The 21,405-nt window shown below is 39.4% G+C and overlaps 1 protein-coding gene across 1 annotated transcript; it reads left to right on the top strand.

Moving 5' to 3' along the window:
• The first annotated feature begins 1,543 nt into the window (after window positions 1–1,543).
• On the top strand, window positions 1,544–18,954 carry stat6 (signal transducer and activator of transcription 6, interleukin-4 induced). Its single transcript, XM_069525977.1, has 20 exons — window positions 1,544–2,473; window positions 5,793–5,938; window positions 6,181–6,325; window positions 6,897–6,977; window positions 10,461–10,644; window positions 12,441–12,532; window positions 12,916–13,064; window positions 13,730–13,846; window positions 13,956–14,123; window positions 14,867–14,948; window positions 15,035–15,157; window positions 15,369–15,461; window positions 16,237–16,440; window positions 16,527–16,621; window positions 16,715–16,848; window positions 16,970–17,119; window positions 17,234–17,294; window positions 17,398–17,478; window positions 17,775–17,894; window positions 17,986–18,954. Exons 2-20 carry the CDS (start codon window positions 5,805–5,807, stop codon window positions 18,044–18,046), a joined length of 2,274 nt encoding a protein of 757 aa, XP_069382078.1. The 5' UTR covers window positions 1,544–2,473; window positions 5,793–5,804; the 3' UTR covers window positions 18,047–18,954.
• The last annotated feature ends 2,451 nt before the right edge of the window (window positions 18,955–21,405 follow it).

The raw sequence follows: 21,405 nt of genomic DNA on the forward strand, positions 1-21,405 counted from the left end.
AGACCTGAGGAGAGAACATGGAGGAAATGAATCATGACCATTAGAGGAAGATTGCAGCAAAGATCAGCAAAAAAGAAAAAGGAAAATCTTTAATTGAAGATCAAGTGAAAAAGAAGAAACAATGGAAAGTCCTCAGGTTCTGATCGAACCAACGCAGCTGCATTGTTTCTCTGGTGGAGAGGTCAATCTCAACTCTCAGGAAATTGGACCTGACAGGTGGAATGTCCTGCCCCCTCTCACATCACTTAACTGTTATCACAGAATAATAGATGTATAGGAGAATGGACAGATGTCTCTTTGACAACATTTGAAAATGAGGCATCACCGTGAGAACGACTGCAAAATCTGATATTGAAAGAAGAGGATCAAATGATTCAAGTAAAATGATTTCACAAAACTTCACCTACATCATGTTAGGGAGCCTGCAGATGATCATGCAACATCTTGCTATGATCTAATTTCTAACGGATCCCTGAACATCACGGAGGACCAGCAGGGTTTCTGCAGATCTATACCGCCTTCACGTGGCCAATCCAAGAACATGTAAAACCAGACGAATGACCAGATTGTGCCACGAATCCTCTCAGATTAGATCCGGATGAAAAATGATATATTCTATATTTTACATGGATTTATGTTATCATAAGGCTTCATCACAGTTTATGGATTTAGTCCTGCGCGATTAATTTACTGAACTCAGATGAGAGGCAGCTTTTAATCCAGGAAAGTGGATTTTAAAATAATGAAATGCAAAAAGGACAATGAGACCTGATGAGGAACGTTTACAGTTACAATCAGCACACGGTTACATACACATCAAATGTATAAACAAATAAAATCATGCGAACAAAACAAGACCACAGCAAAACCTCACACAGCAAAACAAAAGCGAAGTGTAGTGGGACCAAAATCACATTGACGCCCCCTCGTGGCTATAGTTGTGAAACACTAAAGAGAAAAGGGAGTAAAATATGACGAAAGCAATGAATCTGCATAATTATTTGCTTTTTTATTATATATTATATTATATTATATTATATGATACATTATAACGTTTTATACTTTATCTGATACGTCATACGGTTTTATACCTTGTTTTCTAAAAGTGGGTCATGTCTGGAAAACTCATGTTAAATATATTCTTCTGATAAATTGTATTCCCAGTGGGGGCCACTTAGGGTAAACAGCTGCCTTTTTTGGGCAACTCTCTGCTCACATATTTTTTGTCGGTGAAATGGAACTGGATAGTGGGAAGTGGGTAAAGTTCCCTTTCTCTCTATACTTAATAATACATAATACTTTTAAATAAACAAAAAATATACATATACATACTTTTGTGATCCTGTGGCAAACACTATTGAAATTAAAGCAGTAACATGTAATTGATTGTTAATGTTTCTATTCAGGATGTCTTTATTTATTTCATATCCTGAGTGTAAAACATGCTGAGAACACAGTGTGTGTTTTTAACAGTTAGATACAGAGTATATGTGACATCATCAGTGATGCTATTAACCGGTAACAGTTCCTGATGAATGATGATGTCACTGAGACTTGATGATGATGCAGTATTGAAGATGACAGGGTCTCACTCCTGGAGAGGGTCTGATAAAGTCTAGACTCAGAACTGGACTCAGATGTTGTGATGTTATGATGCGCACAAAAGATGCAGATGAGTCACAACAGCAGAAATAAGAACCGCAATTACTGTAACAGCCTCCACCCGAAGAAAACTGCTTTCAACACGGTCTGTGTGTGGCGACGTGTGCGCCCGGGCGCTCTCAGTCGGTGGATGCCGTTGGGAAGATGTTGGTCTCGAAGGAGCTGCCAGCGGCAGATATGGTATCACGTGTCTTACTGGAAGTTTCTGCAACTGGGGAAGTGACTCAACGTTAATCCGCCCTCGCGGTCCTTCTGCGGAACTTCATCATGTCCACCCCAGAATCACTCGTACCCCTTGGTTCACATTCCAACGTGTGGCATATGTGCGCTCTGTTTCCTGCTGTGGTTTCTGTCTTGGCGCATGGAGGCCTGCGGGGTGTACGCTGTGTTTGTGGCCTGTGAAATGGGATTTAACCACAGTGGACAGTGCGTATGGTTCGTGCCACATCCAGTGCATCACGGCTCACACGTTGTCTCGATCATGTGCAAACTTGAACGTGAGGACAGGAAATAATTACGCGCGCTCCTCCGCTCGGTGGTGACGCGTCGTGCGCGAACAGGGAAGTGTCTGAACCCACCCTGGCTTTCTGCGTTGGCGAAGTAAAAGTTGTGAGCGTCAACGGCTCGGTACAAAGGATCAGCGACGGTCAAAGATCAGTGGGTTTACGGTCAGAGATACAGTGGATGATGGAGGGAGGACGTGTTTAGAGAGTAGCGCAGACTGGAGGAGTTATTCACCACACAAGAGGAAGAGGAAGAAGCGAAGGAGCCCAGCGCTTATCAATGTTTTGAAATCTGCCTTTAACTGAAGGTAAGAGTCGATGCAGCTTGTTGTTTTATTGAGGCCTGGTCCGCAACGAGAACCGTGTCCTCTTACAATCAAGTTTATAAAGTCAGATAGACCCAAATGTAGGTTTACTTTTAACAAGTGTCTTGTTTTTTCGTCTAATGTGGGAATTATGTTCAAGGTCGCAGCAATGTTTTGTTTGTTACTAATAAGCAAATGGATTGTTCCTAATTATCATGATCAGCCTATGTGGCAATAACCCTCTAGGTAGCATTGATGGAGCTGTTTACATGTTGATATTGTTGGAAACACACCCCAAATAACATATCATGCATGTTATTATATTCCAAACAAAAAGGCCTGGTGTAGCTGCAGTGAACTCCAACACGAAAGTTTAACTAACCCAGTAATAATAATAGCAAACTTTATTTATATAGCACAGTTACAAGGTGTTTTACACGTTAGAAATGAAACATTCAAGGCAAACAATGGGAAGCAGTTCTAAAGCAATTAGAGAGAGGACATATACAGGAATATAAATGTTACAGATGTCAAAACAAGATCAAATAAAACAATTTCAAATGATTCAAATAGATGGCTGTATTTTGTATATTCAAGTGGAGTGTTTACAGCAAGTGAAGGGACTGCAGATTCCATTGAGCCAAATCGACAGAAATTATTACACTATACAATTCAATTTCCCAGTTTGTCACCACAGCAAAAACATCTGCAAACCTCCCACTGTTTGAAATCATATCAAATCAAATAGTTGCTGTATTTAGACAAGCATAAGAACCCTGTTTATAATTCCGGCCTCTGAGGTTTTGACATTGGTTTGGTATATTTAACTCATATTTGTTCTGTTTACTTTGGCTATATACAGGGGGTTTGTGTGTTCTCCAGGCCTCTGAGGAATATTTGATCTTTTGGGCTACATAAATAAAGTTGACTTGATCTTCGCCAGAAAGCTTTTCCATGTTGTTAATATTATGTTTTTTAAACCTATCTTGAACCTAACGAAATCGTGACTGAGAGCAGAAATCAGAAAGCACTTCTACCAGTAAGACTTTCTGACTTCATCAGAAATCTCAGCAACCAAAGTTCTTCTCAACTACCAGTTTATCTTGTGCGATGAAGTTTGGGCCTTTGACTTGTAATGTCCGTCTGTGAGCTGGTGCTTTTTGTTGGGAGGAGAATCGATCGTAGTGAGTTACATGATCTTTACTGGAGTTGTTGAAGATAAGTGATCTGTGTGAGTTTGTGAGGCCTGACACTGGAGAGGGAGGAAACTTGACTCAGTGATTTCTGCAGTGGATGTTTCAGGGAGAAGAGGAAGGAGGAAAGCTCCCATGCATTGTTGCACACAAGGGATCACTTAACATGCAAGTGCAACCATGATGTGCAAGATGGGAGCGAACTGAGGAAAATGGAGAAACAACTTGTGCACCACAGAGACTAAATGTGCAGTGTCCCAGTGCATTATATAGTGAAGCGTCATCTGGGAAATGTTTTGAGTCAAACTGATCCTCCTCTTTAAATCTTTGAATCTTTTCCCAAGCACAGGTCCATATTGGATCATGTGCTCATGTCTCAAAGTCAGAGTAGTACAGCAGCTTTCACAGGGATCCTGTGAGGGCTGATGATGATGTGTTGATCCAAGATTGCAGGGCTGAGGGTCGAACAGTTGTGACGCACACTGGGACATCAGCCAACATCAGATTTGAACACATTTCACAGTGGCTACAGCTGTGAAGTGTGCCTGCTAATGTCAGTGCAGACCTAAGCAAACAGCAAAGCCTCTATAATCGTCGCTGTATTTTTGTTTAGGTTATTATTTAGACGATGATGATGGTCTAGTTCTGCAGGGTGTGAGCGCCATCAGTCCTCTTGTGCGAGCTTCCCAAAATGTTCAACAACTTCTTAAGGGTATTGCACAACACTCCATTCCTTCAGTATGACTCACCAGACTGGCTCATGTAAAAAACTCATCTGAGGGATAATTATGCTGCCAAATACAATTAAGGTGTGATAATGGTGCAAAGCTTAACAGAAGATTGTTGGTTGCACCTTCACGTTGCCAAGAGACAGGGGTGGAGTTTTGATATTTCAGTGAAAGTGTAGTTGTATTACAGCGTTTTTGTGGTTGTCTCCACCCATAGGAAGTGATGAAAGACAGTTTGCTTGGTTGTTGCCAACAACAAATGTAAGACATTTGATTTTGACGGTAGTGGTGTTTATTTCACCCACATGCAGTAGTTTTGATTTCAGTTTCAAGTTTGTTTATTGCATAGCTCTGTACCTTAGGCTTCTAATGCTGTCAAACTACACAGCTCCCAGTGTTCAGGTTCAACCTAAAGAATGATCATGAACACTGTAGTCGATTTTTAATTCATCCCACATAAAAGTTTTACTTAAGAAAATGTGAAGTCTTATTACTTAAAAGTAAGTACCTGCTTTTAAGGCATTTTTTGGAAACGTTGGGATCTCAAGTAAAATGTACGACAGTTATATTTGGGAGTGAGCAATGATTGGAGGCACAGCAGGTGTGTGTTCTGCTGGTTTGGGAGTGGTGTAATAGAGAGTCGAAATTTCCCCAGTGTGGGATGAATAAAGTGTCTCTTATCTTATCTTAAAGCTAAACAACATATTTTTTTCAAGATTTGCATCCTCAGTAGGAATGAATGTAGAGAAAAGATAGAATGTTTTTTTGGGTTTTGGTCTGGTGATGGGATTTGTTCCAGATGGAAAAATTTAATAAAAGGCGACACCAGCCTTGTTGTTGTTAGTTGGTTTGTATGATTGTAAACAAGATTCCACTAAAACAACTAAAACAACACATGTCCACAGAACTTGGTGGAAAGATAAGGTGCAGGTCAGAAACGAACCCATTACATTTTGGAGTAGATCAATTTTTTTTTTTTTCACAATGTTCACAACAATTACATTTAGCTGGCAATGAAATGCTTGGGTCACAGGCTCCCTTCTAGCCATGCTCAAAATATCACACAAGCAAAAAAATAAAAATAGAATAAAATAAAACTAAAGTATTAAAATAAAATATAATTAAATATACACCTAAAGTAGTTCAAATATTTAAAGGTGCAGAGTTTAGAGTTAGGGCATTTTGGAATTGTCAGGGACTAATTGATCATAATGAAAAATAATATTGTGTTAAACTTTGTGCAGCTTGATTTAATTTAAGGGGACTGTCAACAGTGCAATTCTAGTTCTCTCATATTGGCATGGTTTTGATTGAAAAAATGCAGTTTGTGTTTTCAGTCACTGAGAAGTGCTGTAGAATTGAATATTCATACATAATATGTCTTCACACTGATTTTTGTAGCCCTGCTTGATCATGGCCCAGTGGCAGCACATGTCCCAGCTGATCCAGTGCCTGTCTGATGAAACCGTCAACAACCTCTATCCCCCAAACGGCTTCCCCATTGAAGTCAGACACTTCATAGCTGAATGGATTGAGACCCAAAGATGGTACACATATGTACACACACACACGCACATGCACACATGCACACAACAACATACATAGACAAAAGAGCTGATGAATATTGTGTTTGCTGGCTCATGTGCTCTTGTCTGTGTGTGGGTCTGCTACATGCACATCTTACATGCCTGTGTGTGTGTGTGTGTGTGTGTGTGTGTGTGTGTGTGTGTGTGTGTGTGTGTGTGTGTGTGTGTGTGTGTGTGTGTGTGTGTGTGTGTGTGTGTCAAAGGGAAGACTTTGTGCTGGAAAAAGTGGAGCAGGAGAGTCAGGCCCGAAGTCTGTTGGACCAGATCATCAGCATGTTGCAGTCGATTGCTCAGCAGAATACGAATGTGGTGGTCAGGATGAAGTTGATGCAGATCAGCAGGTCCATGGTAGGAGAGCTGCATGACTCATAATGTGATTTGTGTGTCTGTAATCACTCACTTCTCACTAAAAAGTACATTTTTAGTGTCCTTACTGTCTAAATCTTTATACCCTAATAATCATCGTATCCCGCAATGCATTGTGAAAAATAGTGTGCAACCAATCACAACTAAACGGGCAATATATACCATTGTGCATTGCGTTTATGCTGCATGAAAGACAAACGGCCACCAGACGAGAGGAGAGAATACAGTATAATGGAAAAACAAAAGAGTTCCGTGTCTGAATAAAAGTTCTCAAATGTGACGTAGTGGAAGGGAGTGGCAAACAGAGAAGCATTGTTTTAAATGAAGTGAAAGTTGTAGCACCAAATATTTTCTATTCATTTATGTAGAAAATGATTCCCAGTATAATATGAATAACCGACGCTGAAATGGCACGTTTTAATTGTGCAACAGCAATGACTTTAACGATGAGATAGAAGAAGAGAAAATGACCCATGTCTTACATATGTTTGTGCCAACCTGCTACAACAGCCGTATTATAGATAGATCACTAAGAAATGTGGTTTCTTTACAGACCATATTTCAACGGCAGCCTCTAGGGTTTGCAGTGCTCGTCAGGGACATCCTCAGGAAGGAGCGGGCTCTGCTCAACAGGGTAAGAACCTCATTAACTGACACAGTCTGTGTTTTGTTTTTGTTGAAGCTCTCACAATGATTCGCTGTGTCATCGTGTTTTAGGTTCAGGTGAAGCTTGATATCTGAGTACATGTTATAATTGACAAATGAATGGCTCTCTGCGATTAATACCCCAGTGTAAAATCTGTATGTGTGCAGCTCCATGAAGACAGCATTGTCCAACTTCAGAGGTTTTGGGGACATGAGGTGTAAAAGAAATGTACCATCAATTGTTATTTAGCAGTATTTTGTTTCCTGCCGTGGTAAGTTTGATAATTGTTAGTCAAACTCCCGTCCACAGTCAGTTTTCAGTTTTAACTGGGTCAAAAGGGTCAAAAAAACACATGGATTTCAACAGCTGACAGCATCCTTGAATGAAAATCTTTTATTTTCTTTACCATTTGTTCTTGCAGTTGGTAATAATCTTTTCAAAGGCCAAACAAATCTGAACACAAATAATCCACATTTTTGATTCCATTTTTTTTGAAGATGCCATTATGTCCAATCGATGGGTTCTTGATAAAAGAAAGAATGCTAATAGCAAATTCAGCAAAATGTCTAAAAACGACCTTCATGTTATATATTTCTTATATGACATGACATTATAACATTACATTTCTATATATTTCTAACTCCTTTGAAAATCTTTAAAATTTATCATATTTCGTCTGAATTCTCTGAATTACTATCAGAACTAGTTCTTAGGACAGATAAAATAATTATAGTGGGTGATTTCAACATTCATGTAGATGTTGCCAACGACAGCCTTAGTTCAGCTTTCAAATCAATAATAATAATAGACGCGATTGGTTTCATTCAACATGTGAATAAACCCACCCACTGTCTGAATCACACTCTTGATCTTGTTCTGACATATGGCATAGACGTTGAAAATGTAATAATATTTCAACAGAACCCTCTTCTGTCCGACCATTTTTTAATTACATTTGAATTTACAATTACTAATTACACCGATTCTGGACAGAACTTCTATTATAGTCGGTCTTTATCTGATAAAACTGTGAATACGTTTAAAGAACTGCTTCCTTCTTCACTTACCTCTCAGCCATGTGTCAGTACTATACAGGAAAGTTATCAAAACCCCCCCCCCCCACTAGTTGATAACTTAGTAAATAGTACAGCAGCTTCATTAAAAACAATCCTTGATGCTGTCGCCCCTCTAAAAAAGAAAAAAGCAAATCAGAGGAGATCAGCTCCGTGGTATAATTCTCAGACACGTGTTCTAAAACAGACATCGCGGAAACTAGAGAAGAAGTGGCGTTCCCCCAATAAACATGACTTTCACCTAGCCTGGAAGGATAGCTTGATATATTACAAGAAAGCACTTAGAAATGCCAGAACCTCTTATTATTCATTATTCAGGAATGTCTCAAGAACATAAAGGACTGGATGACCCAAAACTTCTTACTTCTAAATTCAGACTAAACTGAGGTCGTTGTAATCGGCCCTAAACATCTTAGAGAATCACTGTCTGAACAGATAGTTACCTTGGATGGTGTCAGCTTGGCCTCCAGCTCAACTGTGAGGAACCTTTGAGTTATGTTCGACCAGGACATGTCATTTGACCCACACATAAAACAGGTCTCTAGGACAGCTTTCTTCTATCTGCACAATATTCACAAAATTAGAAACATCCTGTCTCAGAAGGATGCTGAAAAACTAGTCCACGCATTCGTTACCTCTAGATTAGATTAATGTAATTCCTTATTATCAGGATGCCCCTGGAAATCGGTAAAAAGTCTCCAGTTGGTCCAAAATACCACAGTGCTGACAGGAACTAGAGGGAGAGATCATATTACTCCTGTCTTAGCTTCTCTACATTGGCTCCCTGTAAAATACAGAATAGATTTCAAAATCCTGCTCCTCACATTCAAAGCCCTTAACAATCAAGCCCCTTCACATATCAAAGACCTGATAACACCATATTATCCAAATAGATCACTTTGTTCACAAAACACAGGCTCTCTTGTGGTTCCAAGAGTCTGTAAGAGAAGAACAGGAGGTGAGCATTCAGCTAGCAGGCTCCTCTCCTGTGGAACCAGCTCCGACTCTGGGTTCAGGAGGCAGACACCATCTCTGCATTTAAAGTTAAACTTAAAACGTCTTTTTGATAAAGCCTATAGTTAGTTCTGGATCAGGTGAGTCCTGAACCATCACTTAGTTATGCTGCTATAGGTCTAGACTGCTGGGGGAACTCCCATCATGCACTGAGCACCTCTCCACTTCTCTCAGTCTCTCTGTCCCCTCACATTCATCCATTTCTTTATTTTAATACACGTCAACTACTATTTCACTTTGTACTCCCATTGTCTCTCTCTCTCTTTTTCTCTCTCATTTCAGATATATCTCTGACGCCAGAACCTCTGGACAACAACTTTTACTAATTACAATATCGCAGTAATTAATTATGATACCAATTGTGCCTGTTATCAATAATAATTAATAGTCTTTACACTGTTGTTTACATTTTAACTCGTCAGATCTGATACCTGATGGCGCTCAAGTGTCCCGGGTCTTTCTGGCCCCCCCTCTCCTCTATTTCCCCCTCCCCACTATCCCTCTCTCTTCTCTCCCCTCTTTTCCACCCATCTCTCCTCCCCCCGTTTTCTTTGCTCACCCCAACCGGTCGAGGCAGATGACCGCCCACATTGAGCCTGGTTCTGCTCGAGGTTTCCTGTTAATTCCTCTCCACAGTCGCCAAAGTGCTGCTCATTGTGGGAACTGTTGGCTTTCTCTATATTTTGATTTTAAGGTCCTGTAAAGTGCCTTGAGATAATGCATATTATGATTTGGCGTTATAGAAATAAAATTGAATTGAATATATTTTTTAAACGTGTGTACTTATATCATCCAAAATGTTTTCAACAATGTTCAAACCCAGAGAAATCCTCATCTTTAGTCCATGTAACAGGAAGTTGCATTTTGGTCGCCCTTTATTTGTGTTGTATCTGCTTTACCCTTGGCTTTGCTCGTCTGTACTAAAACGTCCAAGTCAAATAAAGTATGACGAAGCAGAAACACACTACTAGCCAGTCGACCGTATTTTCCTTCCGCTAGATCAAAATGATTCATTGCTGTTTGCATAACACTTTAATACATGACCTTATCTGTGAACTTTTTTTGTCTCTGAGTCAGGCCAGGTTGATTTTCATGCACAATTGTGGTTAAGATAACAACTCCCATGGTCCCATGCTGCTTTATGATCTCATCAAATGAGGACTTTTGTTATTGTTTTGATTGAGAGACCCCTAGTGGCCGAAGTTACATATTGAAGTTAAAATTGAATTGAATGTTTAATTCTAATGATGTACGTTTATTACATATATTTTTCTATGTATCCCTCTTTTATATGCACTATAATCAATAATTGTAAAACATAGCATGCTCTCAGTGTCTCTCCTTGTCTAATTAATAATTATATCACACTGTTCCATGTGTGTAGCCCACTCAGGTCCCCAGCCCTCCAGCGTACCCAAAGTTTGAAGAAGAAAAGTCGAAGCTCCCCAACTTGCAGGATGTGGACCACCTGGTTCTGACGGTGCTGGAGGTCCAGAACATTCGACAGAAAATGCACCAGCTGCAAGAAGAGCTCAACTGGGAGAGACAGAACTTTGAGGGTTTACAAGGTGACACACACACACACACACACACACACAATTAGAGACTTTCTTCAGAAATGCCTTTCTTCATGTTCATATTCATAAAATACTAAAAACAGACGATATAGACTGAAAATGGAATAAGACTATTTTAGTTCCTCTTTCATAAAACAAAAGTCACTTTCTATATTAACAGTTTCAGTTTAGTGTTTTTTCAACTCATTTTTAGTTTTTATATTTATTGATTTGTTAATTGTTCAGTATTTTGTAAATATATGTCAGTTAAAAATTAGCTCAGTTTGGGGAAAGAAAGTCTACTCTGAACTCTTCAGCTGAAATTATTATTTGATTCATTGTCTGACAAATAAAATCACACCACAACCATTTTGTTAAGTGATCAACAATTCACTTTTTTCATTTTTTTCCTGCAAACTGTGATATGAAGTTTAATCAGTGGTGAAAATAATAGTTGCAGCCTTATTCAGTTTTATTTAAAAAAATTACGTGTGATACGTTAGTATTTGCATGCAGGAAATTGATATGTAGGTTTAAATGTCAGAATGCTAGTTGTAGTTTATCAATGGACTTTACTGTTAAAAGTTGACGTATACATCTTTGAGTTTTTGGTATAGGAAACGCTTTATCACAAAATGACACGTCAGAGGTTTGACATGTAAATATAAAACAGTGAGGGGTGAAGAATGGAGCCCTAAGGTGCTCCTGACTTACAACTCTTCAAAGCAGGAAAACCACTGGTGAAATCAAAGTCAAAAATGGCTGCATACAATTTTGTTGAGTTACTTCCTGGTATTGTGCATGCTCACTCACTGACCTGTCTTACCGGAAGACTTTGTGGAGCAGAGCCATTGTTGATGTTAAAATCTATGTTTACTCTTATTGTTCCAAATGTTAATGTAATTTACTACTGTTCTTTTCCTGCTTTCACAATGGTCAATGGCCTCAAGTTCTGCTTTCATATAGGATCATTAATTAGTCCAAGTATGAGGTGGCCACTCATTTTTATATGAGAGAAATAAATCTGATCAGTGTTGCAAAGAGCAGCTACTGGAGCTAATACAACTACTACAGCCGTTACACACACTTTCCTCTACTCTGTCATTTCCATATTATGCTTTAAATGTGACTTCAATGCTAATTTGTTGAATACTGCTCCACTAGAAATGCCCTGCTCTTCGTACATGCTGTTATGGATAGTATGATGAAATTTGCATTTCAGTCTTTTTCAGTGTGACATGGGCTAAAAATATATCACAAAAACTACTCGACAAGTGACCATGAAACTTAGTGGGAGGATGTGTGAATTTTGTTTCAGATCCAGATCAGGAGGCTGAGATTTTTTTTTTTCTTTCTTTATCATCGCTAAATAAAGCGTTTTTCAATATATTCTTTGATTTCTCAGAGAACAATTCATGGATCTACTTAAAAAATCTGATGTGTTTAGGGGACTGATGTGAAATTGGGTGCAGATTCAAATAAAAATCAGAATCTAATGAATTTAAAAGTGGTTTCATAAGGAGTTCCTGAGGCCTGACTGGGCCTTTATTTTATTTTTTTTAGAAGTACACTGACTGTAGTACTTGGCATTCCAGCTGTACATAAAGTGAATATATTTAGCCAAGCTTTTTCTGTGTCTTTGTTAACCTGGCATGTTCACATGTTGTTCATTCTAATTTGTTTTTACCACACAGGACCTTTGTAAGTTAGTGGTAAAAATGGGGTATTTTAAACCATTTCTTATTAGAAAGTTTTCTCCATCCACATGCATTGTACAAAGGACTCAAAATATGATTTTATTTGTACAGGGTCAATCCAGCAGAATGGACTGGATGCCAAAAAGTCTGAAATTCAGAACCACATCCAGCAGTTGGAGTACAATGTGAATGCAATGGCCACGGTGAGCTGGACACTTATTTATGTTGTCAGTGTCAACATTACTAGCCTGAAGGGACATTTTTATTTACAACCACAGGAAATTAAAGTTGTGTCATACTGTATCAAAACAGTGTAGACAAATTAGCTCAGTAGAGTGCTGCTCTAAGATCAGAACTTGACATTTGTAGTCGTCTAATTATCGTACTACTGAAGTACAGTCTCTCACCATCACCATTATACACGCAATTTCAGAAGGGTACAAATTATAGTTTGAACTTTAGACTTTAATGCAGGTACAGTACATAATATTTCTGTTTTTGTGTGCGTGATGGTTATTGACATTCACATTCATGCACGTTTGCCCACATGTGTCAGTTTAATGTTTTTGGATACTGGTTGCTGTAGAAGCGCTTTCAGCTGCTGAAGGAGAGCGTGGACTATCTGGACCGGTGTCAGCTCCGACTGCTCACCAGGCTGAAGGCGTGGAGGTGGGAGCAGTGCAAGGCCGCCATCGGACATCCCTTTGACGAAAACCTCAACCCCCTGCAGACCTGGTGAGGTGCACCCCTCTCATTCCCTTTTGGATTGAGCTCTGTGTTACATGACCTTTATCCTATCCAAGTAAAACCACACCCCTAATCAAACATGGCATCAATAAGCCTCAAATGTTCAAATGTTTATTGCAGCATTAGAACATAGTTTGTGTTTGGCGTCTAGACTCGAACTCAATCACTCCCCTGATATGATTACACAGATGGGAGTGATGAGCAAATACTTGTAAACCCTCCCTCGGAGGCTACAGGTGCCTGCTACTGGTAAACCTATTGCAGCAGCAGTGCGAGCAAAGGGGTTGATGGGAAATTTATCTATGCTTAAATAGGCTGCCTAATTAGGTGGGTGTGTATAATAGATGATTGTGGAGAATGAGGTATGTCACATGATTGGAGCAGCGCAGCTCGAGCTGGCTGCCTGAACTAGCTCGCAGGGTTCGCTTATATATGCAAATCAAAAGAGTAAAATAAAGTGACATCATAATATTTTGCTGAAGTACTCGTCTGGCCAGTATTTATGTCGTATCTCAGAAACAGAGTGAGAGATAGTGAGAATATTTCACATTAGGTCAGTTACTATAGTAACTTATTATTCTTAGTTGGCTTCTGTATTTTTTGTCTAGTATTTGTCTTTATATATTTTTACTTATGACCTATTTTTCTGTTAGGTGTGAGCAGCTGCTTGGAGTGAATGGGAACCTGAGACAGGAGTTGATGTTGATAGTGGAACCGATCCCTGAGCTCCAGGATCGACTGAGGCAACTTCTTCAGGTTCTGATTCAAAGGTAGCACAGTCACATTAGTTCACTGTCTGTATGTTTTCCAAAATCTGAGTAAATTCATTTAAGACTGACATTTTAAACATGCCTCCCTCACTCATGATGTATCCTGCAGCTCTCTTATAGTGGACAAGCAGCCCCCACAGGTCATTAAGACTCAGTCAAAGTTTTCCACCACTGTGCGATATCTGCTGGGGGACAAAGTGGCTCCTGGGAAGCCTGTGGTGCTGAAGGCGCAAATCATTAATGAACAGCAGGCCAGGAACCTGAGCAGTGTCCCTGGGTGAGTCTAACAAGGTTTTTTCACCTTTGTGGAACAAAGGAATACATTTATTTTAACTTGTTCTGTTAACTTCTTAAAGATTTGATTTGTCATTAAAACCTTTATTGACACCATTAGTACTATCTACTAGGTCATTAAATCTCCATTATCCTACAGCATAATGACCTTTACCAATGAGGTAATATTTGTTTTTGGGTTTATTCGTAAACCAGAATACACAAACATTAAAAATCATATTTCTGACAAACTTGGGCTGTCGTAAAAGGCCCTTACATTTTGGTGCAGAGGCAGATTGAGGTGGAGATCCAAGAATTTTCTCATTCTTGGATGTTTTAAGACAAATAAATCCAAGGAGTTAGCTGATCCAGATTATTTTCCAGCATTTCTCCTTTTAAAATTTGGGCCGACAAAGGATTTCTGTTTTATCTCATTGAGCTTTAGGAAATTATTAGTCATCCTTGTATTCATTGCTGAAAGACAGTAAGTGATGGAGCACAGAGCGTTATCATCATTCGGCCCAGCAGCTGTGTACAGTTGTATATCATCTGCATAACTATGGAAACAAACATTGCACTTTCTGATGATGTCACCAAGTGTCAGCATGTACAGTGAGAATCATGGGTCCAAGGCTGCCCCCCTGTGCAACAGCTTTTTAGTTTGTCAGAAACGTGATCTCCAACTCTGTGCATGTCTGTATATATGACGTTAAAACTCACATTGAAGCTTTGTTATGTTGTCTGCAGTGATAATGTCGGGGAGCTCATCAACAACACGGCCATCCTAGAACACAACACAGCCAGCACGTGTGCCACCTTTAGGAATATGGTATGTACTGATCGAGATTTATCAACTGAGATGTAATTATTGTTTTGTCTCGTTAGAAAATGTAAACTCTTATTTTGGTTCAATAGTCCATCAAGAAGATCAAGAGGGCCGACAGAAAGGGATCAGAGTCTGTGACAGAGGAGAAGTTTGCTCTCCTGTTCTCCACAGAGATCACCATCACAGGCTGTGACACTCCCTACAGGATACAGGTGTGTATGGAACCCAGTTTCATCAGATTTTCCCTCATTCGTCAGCTCACAAGCTTCATTTAACAGTCACAACAGTGATAAACTGATTTTAAAACTATGTGGTCATGTACAGAAGATTCCACATGTTGCAGCTGTAAAATATTATTTCAATTGTATGTGATTTATGTCTCCTTAGTTTGATCATTAAAATGTATTATGCCATTGATTCTAGATGATCTCGCTGCCGGTGGTCGTCATTGTCCATGGAAGTCAAGACAACAACGCTCTGGCCACCATCATTTGGGACTGTGCTTTTTCTGAAACAGTAAGTGTCACAGTAGTGATTTCTTTTCATGCTAAAGTCTATGCTGCCAGGGATTGGGACACCCAGACATCCAACCCGGCTGGCTGTCTGCGCAGGTAGTCAGCCTGTCCTTGCTCCATGTATTTCCTTGCTCTGCCCAACCAGACCTTAGGATCAATATGTCCTCTGATGGGGAGGCAGAGTCTGAAGACACGGGGAATATCCCTGGCAAGACACCAGGGGCAGATGAGATTCATGCTTTGATGTTGGTGGCTCTAAACATTGTGGGGCTGTTTAGTCTGAGACACCTGTTCAATGTCTCGTGGATGTTTGGGACAGTGACTGAGGACTGGTGGTTCCCAAGGCTGTGCTCAAAGGGAAAGTCTATGCCGAGTCAAAATGTCTGTTGTGAAAAAGGTTTGTTGGTTTTCTATGAAGGTGATATCACTGCAGTATTATCACTGTGCGAAGGTGACAGTCATGTTTACCTGAATTTGCACAAAACTATTTAGCATGTTAATAATAATGCGATTTTTAAACATGAAAACATCTTTAAACTTTACAGCTTCACAGTGTCAAACTGAGCGACACCCACGGACTTTAGATATAGACCATAGACAAGCTCTGTGAGTTTACTGTGGTGCTCTCTGCTGTGCTGACTGGAAATAAAAAAAAAGATTTTTTTTAAAAGCCTCGACCTCAAAACAAAATGAACAATGCCTACAATAAACATTTGCGATGACAGTGTGACATTTTAAATACATACATTCTTCTCGCCGTGTGTCTTTGTCATCAGGACAGAGTGCCGTTCGTCGTGCCGGAGCGCGTGCCCTGGAGGATGATGTACAGCACTCTCAACAGTAAATTCACCTCTGAGGTCCAGACGCAGCACAACCTGGACCACTACAACCAGCACTTCTTGGCGCAGAAGATATTTGACAAGCCCGACTTTGCTGACGACTTCAGCAACATGATGGTTTCCTGGGCCCAGTTTAATAAGGTGTGCTCGAGTGTATGTCATTTATGAACAGACATTCACAGGCTGACATATTCACTCATATCTCACTGTGGCTTTGAATCCTACAGGAGGTTCTCCCGGGTCGACCTTTCACTTTCTGGCAGTGGTTTGAGGGAGTAATGGAACTGACCAAGAAGCACCTGAAGACCTACTGGAGCGAAGGGTGAGGAGACTCCACAGCTATTGAAATTGTTCAAATTAGCAGCCTGCTACAAAATTAATAATGACAAGTGTTTGCAATGTTTGGCTCCATCAGGCTGATATTTGGTTTCATTGGGAAGCAGCATCTACACCTGATTCTCAAAGACAGGCCCAACGGGACGTTCCTTCTTCGGTTCAGTGACTCTGAGATCGGAGGCATCACCATTGCTTATGTGTCTGCTAATGAGCGTAAGTGTTGGAGGGGCAACAGTTATCTTCAAACATTTAAAATACATTTGGAAATAACAAAGTAATAATAACTCTCAGACTTCTCTCATGCACTGACATATCATATGTTTCTTTCTCCAAGATGGGGGCCAGATAATCCAGAATATTCAGCCCTTCACCAAGAGAGACCTTGAGATCCTCAGCCTTGGCGACCGTATCCGGGACATCAGTCACATAACTTACCTGTATCCTGAATTCCCTAAACATGAAGTTTTCAAAAAATTCTACTCTGGTAATGTTCTTCATCAAAAGATTATATCAGTTTTTAGTTTTATGCTTCTAATTTCAAGTAAGGACAGGCAACTAACAGATGGAGGGCTTTTGTTATCTGCTCTTGTTTATACAGAGCCTCAAACATCACCCAATGGAGGTTACATCCCTGTGTCACTGCATACTAAAGTCGGCATGTAAGGAAGATTTTTTTATTACAAATAAACCGTGTCATCTGATGCACTTACAGTCATTTTGAGATTGATGGTAAAGATTTTAAACATGTTTTGATGTGTGCAGGGAAGCTGGCTCTGCGTTGCCTTCTCCTCACATTGTGAAACAAATGACCGAAAACCCCCACAGCTCTGTTAGCTTCCCTGTGTAAGTGTCACACCTACACTTTTCTCTTTCTCTATTTATTTCCGAACCATTATTCCCCTGTGCTGTCCTTCACCAGCTACTGACCACTCCTCTACCACTGAGACTGTGTCTGTCTGCACGTTTACTTTTGTCCCACCCAGGACGCCCCCATGGAACCTTTGAGATAATCAGTAAAACGTTTTAAAAGTTGTGAATTTGAGAAGATCTTTGCCTCTAAATATAATGCATCACCAGCGTCTTTTATTCATGACAAAATGTACATGTTTAATGGTAACAGTCCCTGGACTTCCTTTCAGGCATCAGTTTCAGCAGGCGTTCAGCCCACAGGGCTCCATCACTCAAGACATCATGGACACAGCATCTAATTCTGATGTGGATTTCAGCTCAAACCCTCCTGTTGTCTTCTCAGAGGACATGTAGGTGTTTTATCTTCATACCAGTGCACAAATTCAGAAATTGTTTCACTCAATGTTGAAAGACCATTAAGTGTATGTGTCTGTTGTCCAGTGCCCCAGGTAACAACATGGACCTGGATTTGGACAGTATTCTCCAGACACTGAATGAATAAGATGTCCCATCCAAACAATTTTGGGAAGGCAAAGCGGACGTCAGAGACCCAAGACAAACCTGTCTGAACTTATATATCGTCATATAAGTGTCGTTTGTGCAGACATTCTTCCTTCAATGTCATTTTCCATCTACGTCTCATCTGCTTCTTTATAGAGACAAATTTAATGTCTCTGGGGTTCGATATATTTATTGAGCTGGAGGAAGCATGGAATCGTTTTGTGGGAAAAGTAAAACTGAGAACAAACCAGAATGAAAAACGTTGTCATCGATGTCTGCTGGCCATCTGTGCTTTGTTTTGCACTTTAAAAAACTTTTTTCTGTGATGCTGGGTTTGTGGATGCTAATTTCTTTTTACATTTGCGTGAATTTAGGAAAATAAGTGGATTACTGTACAGAGTACAGTGCTTTTAAAACAGTGACTAATTCTATGTGATAGCTTACAGCGTGATGCTAATGGAAAGAGAAAGGTGTTTGTTGCATATTTGAATGTAAGCCTTACTGTATATAACTCTCCTTGTGATTGGTAAGCTTTGAGACACCTCTACTACAGTATGTCATTCACTCAGTCAGTCAGTTAGACAATGATGAACATTATGCATGGTTAATACTTCATAAGTCAGCTATGGTTCAATACTTGTATGTAGCTCTAACCTGTTCTTTGGTATAGTGAGGATCAGACACATCAAGTGAACATTAAGCGTTTCACTGAAATTTACAATAAAGGTGATGATAATGGTGGCAGGTAACAGTTATTTCATATTAGGGATAATAATGTATCAACTACCAGTCACTGAGAACTTCACAATATTACATATTGCATGCTTTATTCTATTTTTGTTATTTTTTGCTTTCTGTGATGCAAGTCTGTGCCCTCAGTCTTTAGAGTGATAAAACTGTGAAACTCAATGAAATGAGGTTGTGCTGTTTATTGCTTTCCTCTGTTTTGCATTGTTTGAGCTCTCTCATTTTAAAATGTCAAAATTGCTGCAAGGCACTGGAGTTAATTTGAAAGTTTGCAATATTGTTCTGACAACAGATGCATTCCTTTTCATCATCACTCTAAGTTTAATTGTTTTCAGTATGTAGCATCTTTTATTCACAACTAAATGTATCATCTAAACCAGACCTCCCCTACAAATATATTTTTGGGTTCAATCAGAAGCTTTTTACTAAACCTGACATCACATTCAATGCTGGTCATGTGATACACAGTGTATTGACATATATGTAAAATATAGTGTGTTGGATGTAACATGTAGCATGCTTATTCACTGGATGGTAACCATTTATATTCATGTGGATTGTCTTTCGGGTAAATTAAGCCAAGGTTAATACTAAGTTTATTTGTTCTTATTACTATGGTGATAAGTTCAAATCTTTTTTATATACAAATATTTTTTGTGAATTTACAAAACATAGATATTAGTTCTCCCTCGTCACAGCTATTTGTGGCACTGTACATGGAGTGTATCCTATTTGAGTGATTGAAAATTGATCTCATCTGATTGCTAAATGTTTTTTGTGAGGGGTTACTGGGTTATGTCCTGTAGTTTAAAATGTCATAAATGTGTATCTAGTATCAGCTTCTTTGTTATATACAAAAGTATGAAAACATCTATTTAAACTCAATATATTTCTACAATGAGTCTAAAAGAAAAAACAGACAAAAGGAGATTGAAAACATAAGAATTTTTTGATTTTTTTTGACATATAAAAATAATAAATCAGTGGCATAGAGATTGGGAAGCGCCTGGTACCATAAAGGCTGTTCATTGGATGAAAACATATCGGTGTATACATTATTGGCATCACTTCCATAATCCATCAGCCAAAGAGGAGACATTGCATAACTATGATATTATATTTCCTATCCATCCGGTTTCAACAATCAAGAAATGTGTTGTTTTTAAAAAAAAAAGAAAACTTTACACTGTACATCACAAAGCTTTTCCATTAGAACACAAATCTAATTTCAACATGCCACTAAATTCTACTCAACCACTGCCAGGGAAATCACACTGAAAAAAAAGTTATGTAGAGGAAGCAGAAAGAGAATCAGCTTAAGAGTCTGGTTCAATGACTGCTCTAGTGACATTTTGTCAAAATGCTCACTTCTCTCAGTGCCCTGTCCCCTTCCCTCCACCCCAGCAGCTTTGGATGTCCCCTCATCGGAGCAGAACAAGACGGCTGCCTCATAAACAAAGGGAGGAGGTAGGGTGATTGAAGGAGGGATGGAGGAGAGAGGGGACGCCAGGGCCAGGGCAGAGCTTCAAAGTTCATGTGCTCTCATAGACCGTATGAAAATAAAGGTGTACATGTGTCACCCTGTACAAACACACTAAAGAGTTCAGTCGCCTCGCAGTGACCTTCTCTCTTCTCCCGAATATCAGAGAGGGGCTTGAAACTATATCACTCCTAAAGAGCCACCCAGCTCAGCGTCGAAAAGAGAAGGCACCAGGTGTTTGCTTAACACCAGCAAGAAGCCACCACACCTCATGCACTCTGTCATTTCTAACCTGGATGTTGATGTAACAGAGACGCCTCGGTTGTGTCAAACAACACAATTCAACTGGCAAACACGTGCTCGTCATGACAGCTTGTCAGGTTTGCTCTCTTTGTTTTCTTCCATGGCAGACACGCAAAAGTAAAAAGCAAACCAACTATCACACACCTGTACATGAATCTCGAAAGCTTCAAGGATAAAATCCTGTCAGAAGGTCATTTTTAAAATGTAGCCCAACACAAATACTGGATAAGTCGTCTCAATTTTGGTAAAAGCCTGATTTCTCACCTACAAAGCAATGGGCAACAGATTTGGTGGCGGTTAAATCATTTCAAGTTTTTGTAAATACCTTCATTGAAGACTGAGCTCAGGAAAGACCAGATGGTTTAGTTGTTATTTTAATATAAATATGAATGTGTGTGTTCTTCACTAGATGAGACACAAACTGTAAACTGAATGAATTTGGCTTTAAGATAAATCATCTGCGTCTGATATTATTATATATTAAGAGGATCTCTCTAAAATATCTGAATTAAACTTCTGCAGTATCAGTGAGGTTGTGGGAAAGGAAACATCTTTCCCTTAAATAACTTTGCATGATAAATCTAAAATAGTAGTGATAATAATAATAATAATAATCATTTTGATACAGACAAAGGATTGTGGCGATGAAAAGTGAAAAATAAATGATCCATTAAAACATGCACACAAGCATACACATGCACACAGACAAGCATGCACACTCACTCTGGTTTTCTCTCTCTCTCTCTCTCTCTCTCTCTCTCACACACACACACACACACACACACACACACACATACAACTAAAAAAAAAGTGAGCCAAATAAATACTGG

Source organism: Paralichthys olivaceus, chromosome 6 (assembly GCF_024713975.1).
Source record: "Paralichthys olivaceus isolate ysfri-2021 chromosome 6, ASM2471397v2, whole genome shotgun sequence".
In the NCBI taxonomy this organism is placed as follows: Eukaryota; Metazoa; Chordata; class Actinopteri; order Pleuronectiformes; family Paralichthyidae; genus Paralichthys; species Paralichthys olivaceus.

What these genes read in the sequence shown, in the direction of transcription:
- stat6 (XM_069525977.1), top strand. Translation starts at nt 5,805, where the DNA reads ATGGCCCAGTGGCAGCACATGTCCCAGCTGATCCAGTGCCTGTCTGAT. An exon ending in ACACTCCCTACAGGATACAG is followed by an intron (nt 15,158 to 15,368) that starts GTGTGTATGGAA and finishes CATTGATTCTAG; the next exon opens with ATGATCTCGCTGCCGGTGGT. An exon ending in TTATGTGTCTGCTAATGAGC is followed by an intron (nt 16,849 to 16,969) that starts GTAAGTGTTGGA and finishes TCTTTCTCCAAG; the next exon opens with ATGGGGGCCAGATAATCCAG.